General features: G+C 43.9%; 1 protein-coding gene across 2 annotated transcripts in view; it reads left to right on the top strand.

Moving 5' to 3' along the window:
- EZH2 (enhancer of zeste 2 polycomb repressive complex 2 subunit) overlaps positions 1–12,657 on the top strand; it is a 21,485-nt gene that overhangs the window by 7,347 nt on the left and 1,481 nt on the right. For both annotated transcript variants that reach the window (XM_010149978.1, XM_010149977.1), the window contains exons 6-11: positions 176–278; positions 591–754; positions 5,368–5,459; positions 6,413–6,653; positions 7,132–7,301; positions 7,669–7,763. In XM_010149978.1, coding sequence (XP_010148280.1) covers positions 176–278; positions 591–754; positions 5,368–5,459; positions 6,413–6,653; positions 7,132–7,301; positions 7,669–7,763 — 865 coding nt within the window. The remainder of the gene's footprint in view (positions 1–175; positions 279–590; positions 755–5,367; positions 5,460–6,412; positions 6,654–7,131; positions 7,302–7,668; positions 7,764–12,657) is intronic.

The raw sequence follows: 12,657 nt of genomic DNA, 5'->3' as shown, positions 1-12,657 counted from the left end.
GCAGGAATGGTCACTCAATGCAGTTTCAGTTGTCTGCAATTTAGAAATACCAAACTTTGCTTCTTCATTTATTTAGGATTTTGGCAAATCCCCCCTTTCTGTGAACACCTCCGTGAAGGAGCAGAAATGTAATTTTATTTTGTTTTGTTTTCCACATATTTTGCTGCTTTGACAGAGAAAGAAAGCCACCCACCTCGGAGATTTCCTTCTGACAAGATATTTGAAGCCATTTCCTCCATGTTTCCAGACAAGGGTACAGCAGAAGAGTTGAAAGAGAAGTAAGAAGGATTTCTTGGGAGATATTGCTCTGTCACTGTGTGGAACGATACGGAGCTGTTTGTTAGCCTTCCCTTCAAACTGCTGGACAGTGGGAGCTTGCACATGTGCTGCCTTGCCCAGCCAATTTTAGATTTGTATTAACGAGTATGGAACTAATACCTTTTGCGTCACTGACAGATCGGCCTTTCTGGCTGTCACATTTCTTTAAATACTCTTAATTCATCACTGAAAATGCAGAGGGGTACTGGAATAAAAAGTTACTTCCCCCCATTATTACTCTGAATAAGTAACTTCTATTTTATTATTTTAAGATACAAAGAACTCACAGAGCAGCAGCTTCCCGGAGCTCTTCCTCCTGAATGCACACCAAACATAGATGGACCAAATGCTAAATCCGTTCAGAGGGAGCAAAGCCTGCATTCTTTTCACACGCTCTTCTGTAGGCGCTGTTTTAAGTACGATTGCTTCTTGCATCGTAAGTACAATTACACCTCTTATTTCTTGTGAATGAGGAAACTTAGAAGTACCATAAGGTGCACTACGGAAGGAAGGAAAGAAAACCAGTAATACCGCTAAGGTTTACAAAACCAACTTGTCCACGTTTACATCATTTTGCAGTGAAAACTACACCTCAGAAATCTACCGGTTTGGGGTAGTTTGTTATCCTTTTTGCATTTAGGAGTTCATATCAAATCCCTGGCTTGGATCAGCCTGTGACGTTACTTCTCTGCTTATAGTCTTCAAGAATGTGACTTTGTTTTCTACTCCTGTTTGTGTGTCACGCTTTCTCAGTTTGTGCGTGGAGAATGGGATATATTTCTCCATGAAAATACCTGATTATGCATCAGACTTGCTCTATTTTCCAGCAGGGAGAATGAACATCCACAAACAACTTTATCTTTTATTCTCTCTTGTTACTTTTTAGCCACTTTACTTGTACCTAGTGATTTGAATAAGAATTCTTCCAGACAGTTGAGTCGTAGAAATTGTGATGACTTTTCCACTGAATTGCTTTCATGTGACCCCATTCTTCTGAGAGAAGGATTTAACAGCGTTAGTAATGATTTTAGTTTCCATGTGTAAACTGTGAAGAGTAAGAGAGGTTCTGAAGTGCTGCTTGAGGCAATCCTTCCTCTGAGAACAGAGCCAAGTGTGAAGGAGAACCTAACAGTCCAAAATGAAGTGGTTTCAACTTGAATACGTGGTGGCCTCTATTTCAAATTCATTTTCTCGTTTGACTTAACGGTTGGCGTGTTCCACTGTGGGTGTGTATGCACCTCATCCATCCAGCACGCGTGCAGTCTGCCTGGATATGTACTTCATGCTGAAGCCCTTCAATGCTGCTGCTGCTTTTTGATATCCCTTGGTTGCCTCTCAGTTGGAAGAGTTGTTCTCAGGCAGTGGGAGGGGAAGATTTTCCTGTTCCTGGTTTCTTTAGTGGCTTTTGGAGTTAGGTCTCTTAGTTTCACTTTCTCCTTGCATTCTGTTGGCAGGCCTTGCTTGGAAGACGAAATAAAGCAGCTCTTCTGAATAATGTCTAAGAACACTCACTTTCTGGAGCATAGCTGCTGCCTTGTCCAGCCGGCTTCACCTGGAAGTTGTAGAGTTTGTTTAGAGGTGTCAGAGGTGCCTGGATAACTCATTCCAAGAAAGGCTGTGGTCTGTAGGACAGGGAAGTGAAGCTGTGTGCTACCTCTTGGCAAATCCATTTGTCTGGCTGTGGTTTTACGAGTTCTTGACGCTCAGTAGTCTAGCAGTGGGGGACAGAGTGCCAGTCTAATTTTACTTCAAAAGGATTTTGGTTTTGAAGTCAACAAGAAAGCATTGGCCAGACACAGTGAGAACAAACTTTTCCAGTAGTACCCCAGAAGATTTTAGGTACCTCTGCAGCAGGGGTTTAGGTCATTTTATCTCACTAATTTTGTAAACTTGTGGGAGTTTTCTGGTGAAGATACGGGCTTCTCTAAAATACACATGCTTATGATGACTTACGTTATCAGAGTCATTTTGGCAGATGGTTACAAGTAGAACTGGAAGGACTCACAGACCACAGTTTGGTACCTACTACTCCGGGGAGCCTGGTATTGCAAGCCCACGGTGTTGGGGGATCGGCTCAGAATTGGTTTAGTGCTGGGAAGGCTGGGTTCAGAGTGTTGTCACTTCGATGTGTTCCTAAGTGCCAGGTTCAGCCAATGACAGAGCCCAGAGTTATGTCCCTGATGGGATGAAGCCTCCAGACTGAATGTAGTAAACTGATGCTTCAGTCGCTGTTCCCTGAAGATGTGCCCAAACCTCACCTCTGCAATGACTGCTCACAGCTTTGGATGCACTGCTTCCTTCTGCTTGTGTCTGTAGCAACACCCAAGAGGATTGTTTTCTGTCTCTGCGTGTCTGTCTGGAGCTGGAAATTCATCTGTTGAAAATGGAGTGTCAGTTGTGTTGTCTGCTTCTGCAGATGACATCTTTAATTATTGACTCCGATAATGTGGTGGGCCACAGTGATGAGATTGGTACTTGGAAAGGCGCAAATCTCTGAAGAAGGCTTAGTGAATTCCTGTAATTCTGTTAGGTCTGGGTTTGATTTTTGTAATTCCCCCTCTTAGATTCCATTTTTTAAGATTAGCTTTATGTTGTGGAGTTGCAAATACTTGTTATAGAACATTTGGGTTAAGTATTGGGAAAGTAATCATTAGGTTTTTACCCTGTCAAGTCCCCTTGACGACCTGGCAATCCTTATGTGCAGGTGATGACATTACTGAAAAAACTTGTGTCCTGACCTCATTTGCAGGCAGCAAGGGATTATGCCTAAATGTCTGGACTAACAAAGACCTTAGAAGAAGGAAAAACAGCAGGTAGGGAGAATTTCCCAAAGAGCTTGACCGTGAAGCAAACATACGTTTCAGGCTCAGCTGTTGCCTGTGTATTTTCATGAAAAACATGAGAACTGAACCCTTTGGGGGTGAGACAGGTAATAAATCTCAGGCAGGAAACGCACTCAGAGAAGCCACTTTAAAATTAATATCTCAAGGGAATTATAGGAGAAATACGCAGTTTTAGTTATTCGGGAAATTCTGCAAAGTTGTCTTTGATTTTGGGGGGAAAAAAATGACAACTGATACTTGCAAGATTCAGCTATGCAAACAGTTTTATTCTTGTCCTTTCTTGGTAAGAAACCTCCCCAAAAAACACCTCGCAACAGTCGTGGCAGGTTCTGCCTGCAGTTGTCAGTACTGTGTTATGTTGGGTGCTTTTGAAACGGTGGGATACGAGATAAAATTCTAATATTAAGCATCAGATCCAGCATATTTTTGAGTTCTCACTGATTTAAAACATGACAGACTAAACATTCCTTCATTGTCTAAAGGAAAACAATTTTTTAATCAATAAACACTCATTTTAGGACCTCCCACAAATGAACTTGTGAGAGAAACGCTTGCATCTGCAAGTGGTATCTAAACAGAGTAGTTTTGATGTCTGCACGTTGCAGTGGTCTGACGTGGATTACGGCTTGCAAATGTTTTACTGCTCCATTGTGTCATTGCAAAATTCTTTTCCTTGTGGTGTGGAGAGAGGGTAAAACAGTTCCCTGGGGAAAAAAAAAAACCCCTGAGCGAATGAAAGGGCATGTTGTGCAAATGTAAAGATGCAGTGTTGAAAAAGATGGAGTTTTTCCCCTCCACTTCTGGATGGGTAGCTCCCATCATCTCATTGTTTCATAAAAGCTGGGACAAGGTGGAATAACTTGGCATTAAATTGCCAGGTTTCTTTGTTATTTAACATTTTACCTACAGAAAGTGTGAATACATCGAGGAGATGACACTGATGAGAAGCGACGTATCCCATAAAAGCTTTTAACTAGAATGTGGGAGAGGAAAAACTCTTCACTCTGAGTTACAGTGGCCTAGCTGCAGTGGGGGTAAAACTGCAGCGTAAGTGCTTGGGGATGGTGCCTTTTCGGGCAGGCGCCCCTTGGAGGCCTCCGTGGAGCGTTAGGGATGGACAGCTGGCTCAGAGGAGGTTCTTGGGTTGGTTTGTTTGGTTTTCATGTGAGTGCACACTCCAGAAAGTGTTCATTGATATCTACATATCTATCTGTACTAAAAACCAAAAAAATAATTCCTTGAACATGAAGAGGTTTTTTTTTTAAATAAAAAGATTGCAGCAAACTAGGGATGGTATTCCAAAAATATTCTAATATAATGTGGGAACACGAGCATATGAGTTCTGGTGGGAGTCTAGCTGCAGGTTTTCCAGGCCTTCAGTTAACTAAAGAATATGGAAGAGTTCCAGCAAAACCTCTCAAAAAACATCCTGCAGGCAGCAGGCGTTGCACGGGGAGAGCTGGTTGAGACGAGCTCTGGCAAAGGGAATGGGTGTGCAGCTCTGGCATCCTGGGATAAAGGTGATAATGTGGCACCTGTACCGTACCCAGTTCTGCCCCACTCTGAGCTGCCACCGTTCTGCAACTCACGCAGAGCCTGCAGGCACCCGGAGCAGCCTCTTCCCTGCCGGCTGGGGGCATAACAGGTGGCTCTGGTGCAGAGTGACTGTGTGATGCTGACTTACCTTTGCCCTGCAGTGGGGTGTAGGACTGAACTCTTATTGCCTGTCAGCTTGGTTGTGAGTGCTGATAAACGAGTTAAAATGTTGGTGTCACTCTCTAACAAAAACGGAAAGTGGGTCCTTACCTTTCCAACGTGTGTGGGGTCGGCATTTTTGACAAGATAAAAATTAAACACATGGATCTTGTGGAGTGAGAGATGATCAGGCATTAATGGGAGGAGCCCTGAATAATTCTGTCCAACATGGTAGAGGGAGTTTGTCTGCTTCCTTGATACCCAAAACAAACGTGATGATTGTCTTCGCTGATGCAAACGGGGACATGAAAAACTGACACGTGTGCCCTCTCTGTGTGTGTAACTGGTAAGCCCAGTGTCACTAGATGGCGTTTAGTTTTGAGGCCTTTTCCTATTTGTTATCATTTTTATTATGCTTTTAGTAAAGTGCTGGTAAGCCTAATGTTTTGGATGCTGTCTGCAGTTCGATATTTAGTTTATTTCTAACAGTAAAAGTGTTTTCATTCAACAGCATTCCACGCGACTCCCAATACTTACAAACGGAAGAATACAGAAACAGCGTTGGACAACAAGCCTTGCGGCCCGCACTGTTACCAACATCTGGTAAGAGGATTTCGTGGTGGAATGCACTAAGGGCTAGTGCTGGCTGTAGTACAGCAGGTTGCACGTTGTGTAAGGACATTCTGGATCTGTGCTTGTGCCTATACTTGAGGGCCACTTGCAGTCGAGTACGTTCTCTCCGTTTTGTGCAGAAGAAAATCATCAAGTGAAAGTCTAAATAGGAATAGTTTTTAGCTTTATTAGATGTAGGCTGAGATACTCATAGGGAAGGCAGATGATTACTTCCCAATATTGTGCTTCTGCTATTGTGTCCAATAGTGTCAAACAACTGGGTCTTAAACTTCTCTCTCTCCTAAGTTGTATCACAAGCAAAAATCATGAAGGCTTCTAGTTTACCAAAAGCAGATTCCATCCAGTGTTTGTGCTCCTAAACAACAGGATGGAAATTAATAAAGGGAAATCCTTACTAATATTGTACCAAATCTCTCTCATACCTTCCCCTCAATTTTTCAGTACGAAAGTTGTGTCGTTTCCCAGCGTAAGAACTTGCTACGCGTCGTCATAGCCCTTTCCACTAGAAAACACATTACCAGCGACTGTGTTTCTAAAAAACAATACGTGCTCTGCATTTAGGTGCTACGTGCGAGAAGATTCGTGTATTTTGAAGGGTATTCTCTGTGGCAAATTCTCATTTTCCCTGTCATCTAGGAAAGTAGAAATTTAACGAATGAGTTGTTTTTCACTTGGCAGCCAAAATGAAAGTGGAACTGAAATACTGACATAAGTGCTTTGTAAATTATTTTTTTAACGCTAGCATCCAAAGGATCTATGCTCATGTTAGAGTACATTGCGCGGAATTTGTGTGTACGTGGTTAACTTGTAGACTAATGCCAAGTTAGACAATATGCAAGTAGAACGTGTTCTCCCCCAGTGCCTGACCACAGGTGAAAACTCTTTCCACTTCTTTTACTGAAAGCTGTCACGTTTGTGTTCAGGAGGGTGCGAAGGAGTTTGCAGCTGCCTTGACCGCTGAGCGTATAAAGACGCCACCGAAGCGCCCGGGTGGCCGCCGAAGGGGAAGGCTTCCAAACAACACCAGCAGACCCAGCACGCCGACGATAAATGTGCTGGAATCGAAAGATACAGATAGTGATAGAGAAGCTGGAACCGAAACTGGAGGAGAAAATAATGATAAAGAAGAAGAGGAAAAGAAAGATGAAACCTCCAGTTCTTCTGGTAAGGATAGTCAGTGCTGCTTCATTCAATTAGAGTGCTTGGGAGGATTTAAAAAAACCCAAACCAGAACCACCAACAGACCAACAACAAAACCCAGACCAACAAAAATCCCCAAACCCAAACGAATGGAAAAAAATCCAAGTTGAGCTATGTGATCCTAGAAAACATGTACTTGGAATGTATGGAAAGAGTAAAAAGATGGTAATAGTATGAGTTTAATCAAACAGAATCCTGTTAGAAAAGTTCCAGATTGCATTTATTCAGGTGTAGAGCTGAGATTGTATAATTTCACCAGCTGCTCTTAACCTGACTCTTAACCTCTGTCAGAGGTATGTGAAAAGGGCTGCTATGTTGTGGCACTTTGAACAGGAAACAGCAACAAAAACCTGGGCTATTTTTAACGTTGACATTCTTAAGGACTGTGAAATTTTTGAAACATGGCTTTACATTGACCCAAACTCTCAATTATTCATGACAGAGGCGAATTCTAGGTGTCAAACACCAATAAAGATGAAGCCAAATATTGAGCCACCAGAGAATGTGGAATGGAGTGGTGCAGAAGCCTCCATGTTTAGAGTTCTCATTGGCACCTACTATGACAACTTCTGTGCAATTGCCAGGCTGATTGGGACCAAAACATGCAGGCAGGTAAGAAGGGAACCTGCTTCCTAAGGGTGATAGGGTGTTACTTTTAAAGCTGGAGTGTAGAAATACTAGTGTTGATTACTGAAAGAGATCATTGATTAATTTTCTTGGTTGCCCCAAGAATGCTGTTAGAATTCATGCCACAAATATATAAAAGCTTTAAAAGTGTTTTAAAATTAAATTTACAGGAGGTTTAAATTAGACTCTCTGTTCTTAAATGACAAAAATAATCAACTTTAAATGTATTGCAAAGAGACTATGGCTATAATCTGTAAGTTGTTGGTTGGAGGAAATCATACTTACTTAGAAAATGAGTAACCTTCTACTAGCGAGAGATTTATCGTGGATGTGTTATGGTATCTCTTGTTAGGTGTATGAGTTTAGAGTAAAGGAATCTAGTATTATTGCTCCAGTCCCTGCTGAAGATGTTGATACTCCTCCCAGAAAGAAGAAGAGGAAACACAGGTAAATCTGTTACTAAATAACCTCAGCCTAACCGTAAATTTGAGATACAGGGGATCAGAACAGCGAGCGTTTCGGAGGAAAAGTCCTGCAACTCTTCTTTTGCCAAAATTTGCAGGAAAAAATTGCAGCAATAAAACAAAACATTGCTTTGATTTCAGACAGAAGTCATGCTGCGTTGGCAAGTATGGCCTTCCCCTTCTCTTCCCTTCTCCCTTTTGAACGTCTCCAACAGCCAGGTCCTTGTTAGTGGATTTCTGTAGGTGTATTGCTGCAAGTAAGCTTAAGTTTAGATCAGAACTACTCTGTGCAGCTTGTTATAACATTCAAGATAATGCGACACAACTTTGCAGCAATAAATACTCAATTTTCAAGTGTTATGATGGGATTCAGTAATGATTAGATGGTGTTTTGTAAATTAAAACTCACGGGGTTTTTTATGGAGAAGCGTATTCCATTAAGATTCAGATGATCACTAGGCAAGACTGTTGTAGCCAGCGAGTAGGATTGCCTTTTTCCTTTGAGACTACTCCTTTGTAGCACCCCGGTTTCCATTATCAACTACAACTCCACTAAAGAACCAAGTTAACGACTTATTTAAAGTGAAACTGCAATGAAGGACAAAATCAAGCTTTTTTTCCTTGAGCCATGAACACAAAGACCATCTGAAAAAATCACAGAATCATGGAATGGTTTGGGTTGGAAGAGGCCTTAAAGATCATCTAGTTCCAACCCCCCTGCCATGGGCAGGGACACCTTCCACTAGACCAGGTTGCTCCAAACATCATCCAGCCTGGCCTTGCACACTTCCAAGGATGGGGCATCCCCAGCTTCTCTGGGCAACCTGTTCCAGCGCCTCACCCCCCTCTCCGGGAAGAACTTCTTCCTGATATCCAATCTAAACCTTCCCACTTTCAATTTAAACCTGTTACCCCTTGTCCTGTCACTCCCTGCCCTTGGAAAAAGTCCCCCTTCTACAGCTTTCTTGTAGCCTCCCCCAGGCACTGGAAGGGGCTCTAAGGTCTCCCTGGAGCCTTCCCTTCTCCAGGCTGAACAAGCCCAACTCTCAATCATCTTGGTGGCCTCCTCTGGACTTCAAATTTCTGTTGAAATTGTAAAGTTGATGGCTACTGTCTGCAAATGAAATCCATTTTCCTGAGAATCCTGAGGTTTGAAAAACGCAAACCTGCACTGACTATTTTTATTCCCAGGGATAAGAACATAGGAAGATAAAAAGCTTGCTGAGAATTAGCAAGAAAGTTTCTTTTCGCAAGCAACAAACATGCTGTTTTCCATAGTTTCCTACTTGTCCCCTTAACTTTCCTTATTTTCCCTCAAGTTTGTTTTTCCAGTTGTTCTCCCATCGATTGTTCCTGCTTCTGTCTTAGCTTGTGTGAGTATACTTACTCTTTCCAGGCTCAGTAAAACTCTGATACTCGGAGATACTGTTGACATGGAGCAGAGTGTTTCTGCATTACAGCAGCGAGGCAGCCGATGTGAGCTAGGAAAAGACTCAGGGAGCATCTGGAAGTAATTCTGTTCTCAATTTAATGCTCTTGCTCCAGGTTTCCATTTTTTTCGGCACTTGGGGGTCTTGGTTGTTTCCGTCTGGAGTAATTAGCCATGGTGCACGTTGGAATATGTAGTTGGGAATCGGCTTGCTCTGATTCACGTAAGTTGGTGTAAAACCGACGGCACTCCACCTGTTTGAAAAGAGCAGCTACAAGGCTCTGGGCTGCAGTGGACTGTATGGATAACGGGCTGACATCGTTTTTGGAGGAGTTTTGAGACTCTCTAGAGTTTGGGATTTTACTTTTCCCCAATAAACAAAAGCACATACCATTATGCAGGGTTTCTCGGTGGTGTTTTATTCTTATTAATTGCCAACATAAAAACTACTATGCTGGCAATTTAGTTTTGAAATGCCTTTTCGTGCTTTTCATTCTCCTTCAAGGAAGGAGACAGTTTTTAATTTGATGGCAGTCCAGCTGTTTCCATTCTTCTATGGGCAGTAGCCTTGGGAAAAAAAAGGAAGACCTTTTAGCCCACCTGCATACCACTGCTGCTGTCACCTCAGCACTCTCTACAGACAGCGCCCAAATAGCAATTGGGAAAACCATCTGGAAGCCTGTGTTTCTTTAGGAGTGAATAAACTCAACTCAGTAAATCCAGTCCCAGAGCCAGGAAGGCCCTTCTGCCCTGCTGGCACTTTTCCACTGCAGGTTTCCCACGTGTACGTGTGGTAGGCAGCCTTCCAGCAGAAGCAGCATTCACTGGAGAGAAAAGGAGGACCAGAAAGGCTGTTTTAAAGGCCTCTTGTCACAGATCCAATAGAAGATTTCCTCACCAAACTTTGCTTGTTTCCCATGGGATCCTGGTGCCCATAGAGCAGCTAGCTGGCAAGACTACACCCCTCTTGGAGAATAAAAGATACTCCCTCCCTCCTTCCAATGTCATGGTGTTTGATGGTGCTGATAAGGCCGATTGATGAGAAGACTTTTGTATGTATCTGTTTTTTGGAGAGCCAGGAAGTGTCAGAGCCCATTCCATGTGCCAGAGGCTCACCTGGCGCTCTGCGAAGACTCGGCCGGGGGAGCAAGTGCTTTGCATCAGAAGCCGACAGCAAAAACTGAACCAAGGCAGAATTCAGAAAAGCGTGAGTGTGTGCTGGGCAGGGGGTCCTTCAGCACTGCTCATCCTACCTGGTGTGCCCTTCCATTGCTGGGAAGTGCGTTTGCTTCAACCCGTCAACGCTCCTTCCTCTGGGCCAGTAAGGATCTGTTCTGGATTCAGGGCCATGTAGTGCTGCTTCTTGATTCCTTTGATTCCTTCCCTCTCTCATCCCCTACTCAGATGTGTGTTTACTTAGTATATTTTATTTGAAAGGACTTTTTCCCATTTTCTCATACTCCTCTTCCTGTCCCTGCATTCTGCTAGACGCTGCGTATGTTGGAATAGCTTACACCCCTCCATAGGGATTTAGAAGGTGCAGCCGAGGCATATTCTTACATGCCACCTGGCTGGAAGGCCAAGTCTTGGAGGGGCAGGGAGGCTGTGGGTAAGATTCAATGTAGGAGACTGAAGCCTTTTGAGTGATGCCAGAAAATCACACCACAACAGGTGTTACTACGCGTACTGATGTAATTAGCATGTATTTTGGATTTTCAGTGCTGTTTCAGAGAGCAGAGTATCCCCGTGCAGAGCAAGGCATGCGGGAGTAGCTTCTTCCAGGCCAGGGAACAAGGCTTCTCCCATATTCTCTTCATACTCCTCTATGACACACTAACACACTCCAAGTATGAACTCTGGAAAATCCTCAATCTAAGAATGCGTTTCTAGTGCCTGATTAGGCGATACCGGTGCCTCCGGAAACCACCGGCAGCATCTAGTAGGGTTCTTAGCAGAGAAGGACAGTGGTTTGGACACCTTCTGTCCTGATGCTCCTGCAAACACTTGTTTCCCAAGCTGGCTATCCTGCGGATGTCAGCACCCACAGCACAAATCTACCTGCTTCCTTGGAAACTCGGCTCTGTTCTTACAAGGGTGCCTTCATCCGTGCCACCGACTGCCGTTACCGGAGTGGCTGAACGGGTGCCTTTGCCATCCTGACTGCCGTATCTCATTTTCTGTCCTTCTTGGGTTGTTGATGGGGACCATCTCTGTCATCTTGAGGGGACTTCTTCTATACAGCCTATACAGCCCATCCGAAAAAAAAGTCTCAAGTGGCAACTAGTCAAGGAGTGTCATTTTGCTTTTAAAGTATTAGGATAGTGCTTACCAGAAAACCCCCAAAAGGTTCATTCATTGCTAAGGAAACGGTGTTTGAAGAAGTCTACCCACAGAAAGCTTTTCAGGGTTCGGTATGCCAGGGAGTCCTTGTTACCCTGGCTGGGAGACCAATGTCTGTGGGAAAAACCCCACAGTGTGTTACATTTGCTGGACACCAGCCAGGCAAAAAAGTAGTTTGATGTGTGTTAAGAGTAATTCTAAGTCAAAATTGTACACCTCCTTTCAATTAGATGGGAACCGTCTCCTTGCGAAGAGTTAACATCTCACCATTCCTACGTAGATGATGGGAACCTTTTTTCCTAGAATAAGCTGTATTTCATAGGAATGTCATCTACTGATCACAGTGCTCCGTAATGCTGATGGCCTTGGGGTGCCTTCCGCCCCTCCACCTCAGATACTGGGGCACGTTCTGCCTCTCTGGGTTTCTGACTTGGACGGCTTCCTCCAAATGCTTGTAAAAAGAAAACGCTTGTGAGAGAGTTGGCCTTGAGTACTCAAATCTAATGCGAAAGGGCGGCGGCAGGGAGTCGTCGTTACCTGAAGCCGGGGCGGGGGGGCAGCATACCATTTGGCTAAAGTAGAAATTGATGCCGTGCTTTGACGGAAGAAACAGCAGCTAAAAAGTCCCTATTTAAGTAGTTACAGCAGGAGATAACTTTTCCAGAGTGCAGACTCTTGCGTGCTGCCGTCACTGAAAGGCAGAATAGCTCTCCAAGCGGTCTATGCTGGGGATTATTTTTGTGTTGACGAGTGTTTTGGCCTTCTAAGTCAAGCTGCAGAGAAAGCGAGGTTGCTGGGTGCAGCCAGGGGTGTAGTACCGGGCCAGGGAACAAGGCTTCTGCTATATGGCATACTAAGAAACTCCAAGATGTCTGAACTCTGGAAAATCCTTAATTTAAATATTTTTAAAACCACCACACGACATAAGCATCACTTTTTGCAAAGGGAGTGCTTAGGTCAGCTGACAGAGGGCGCTGAAGGAAGACTAAGGACGCACGAGAAGGGCCTAGCGGGACTGAAGTGGAAGGGAGAAGGCTTAGCACGGTACGATCGGTCAGAACAAACTGGGGGAAGGTCTGTCCAACTGGAAGAAACGCTGAGGCTGCAT

Source organism: Eurypyga helias, unplaced genomic scaffold, assembly GCF_000690775.1.
Source record: "Eurypyga helias isolate BGI_N326 unplaced genomic scaffold, ASM69077v1 scaffold43064, whole genome shotgun sequence".
Lineage (NCBI taxonomy): Eukaryota > Metazoa > Chordata > Aves > Eurypygiformes > Eurypygidae > Eurypyga > Eurypyga helias.
Note: the sequence above shows the minus strand (reverse complement) of the source record. Positions and strands in the feature narration are given on the sequence as shown.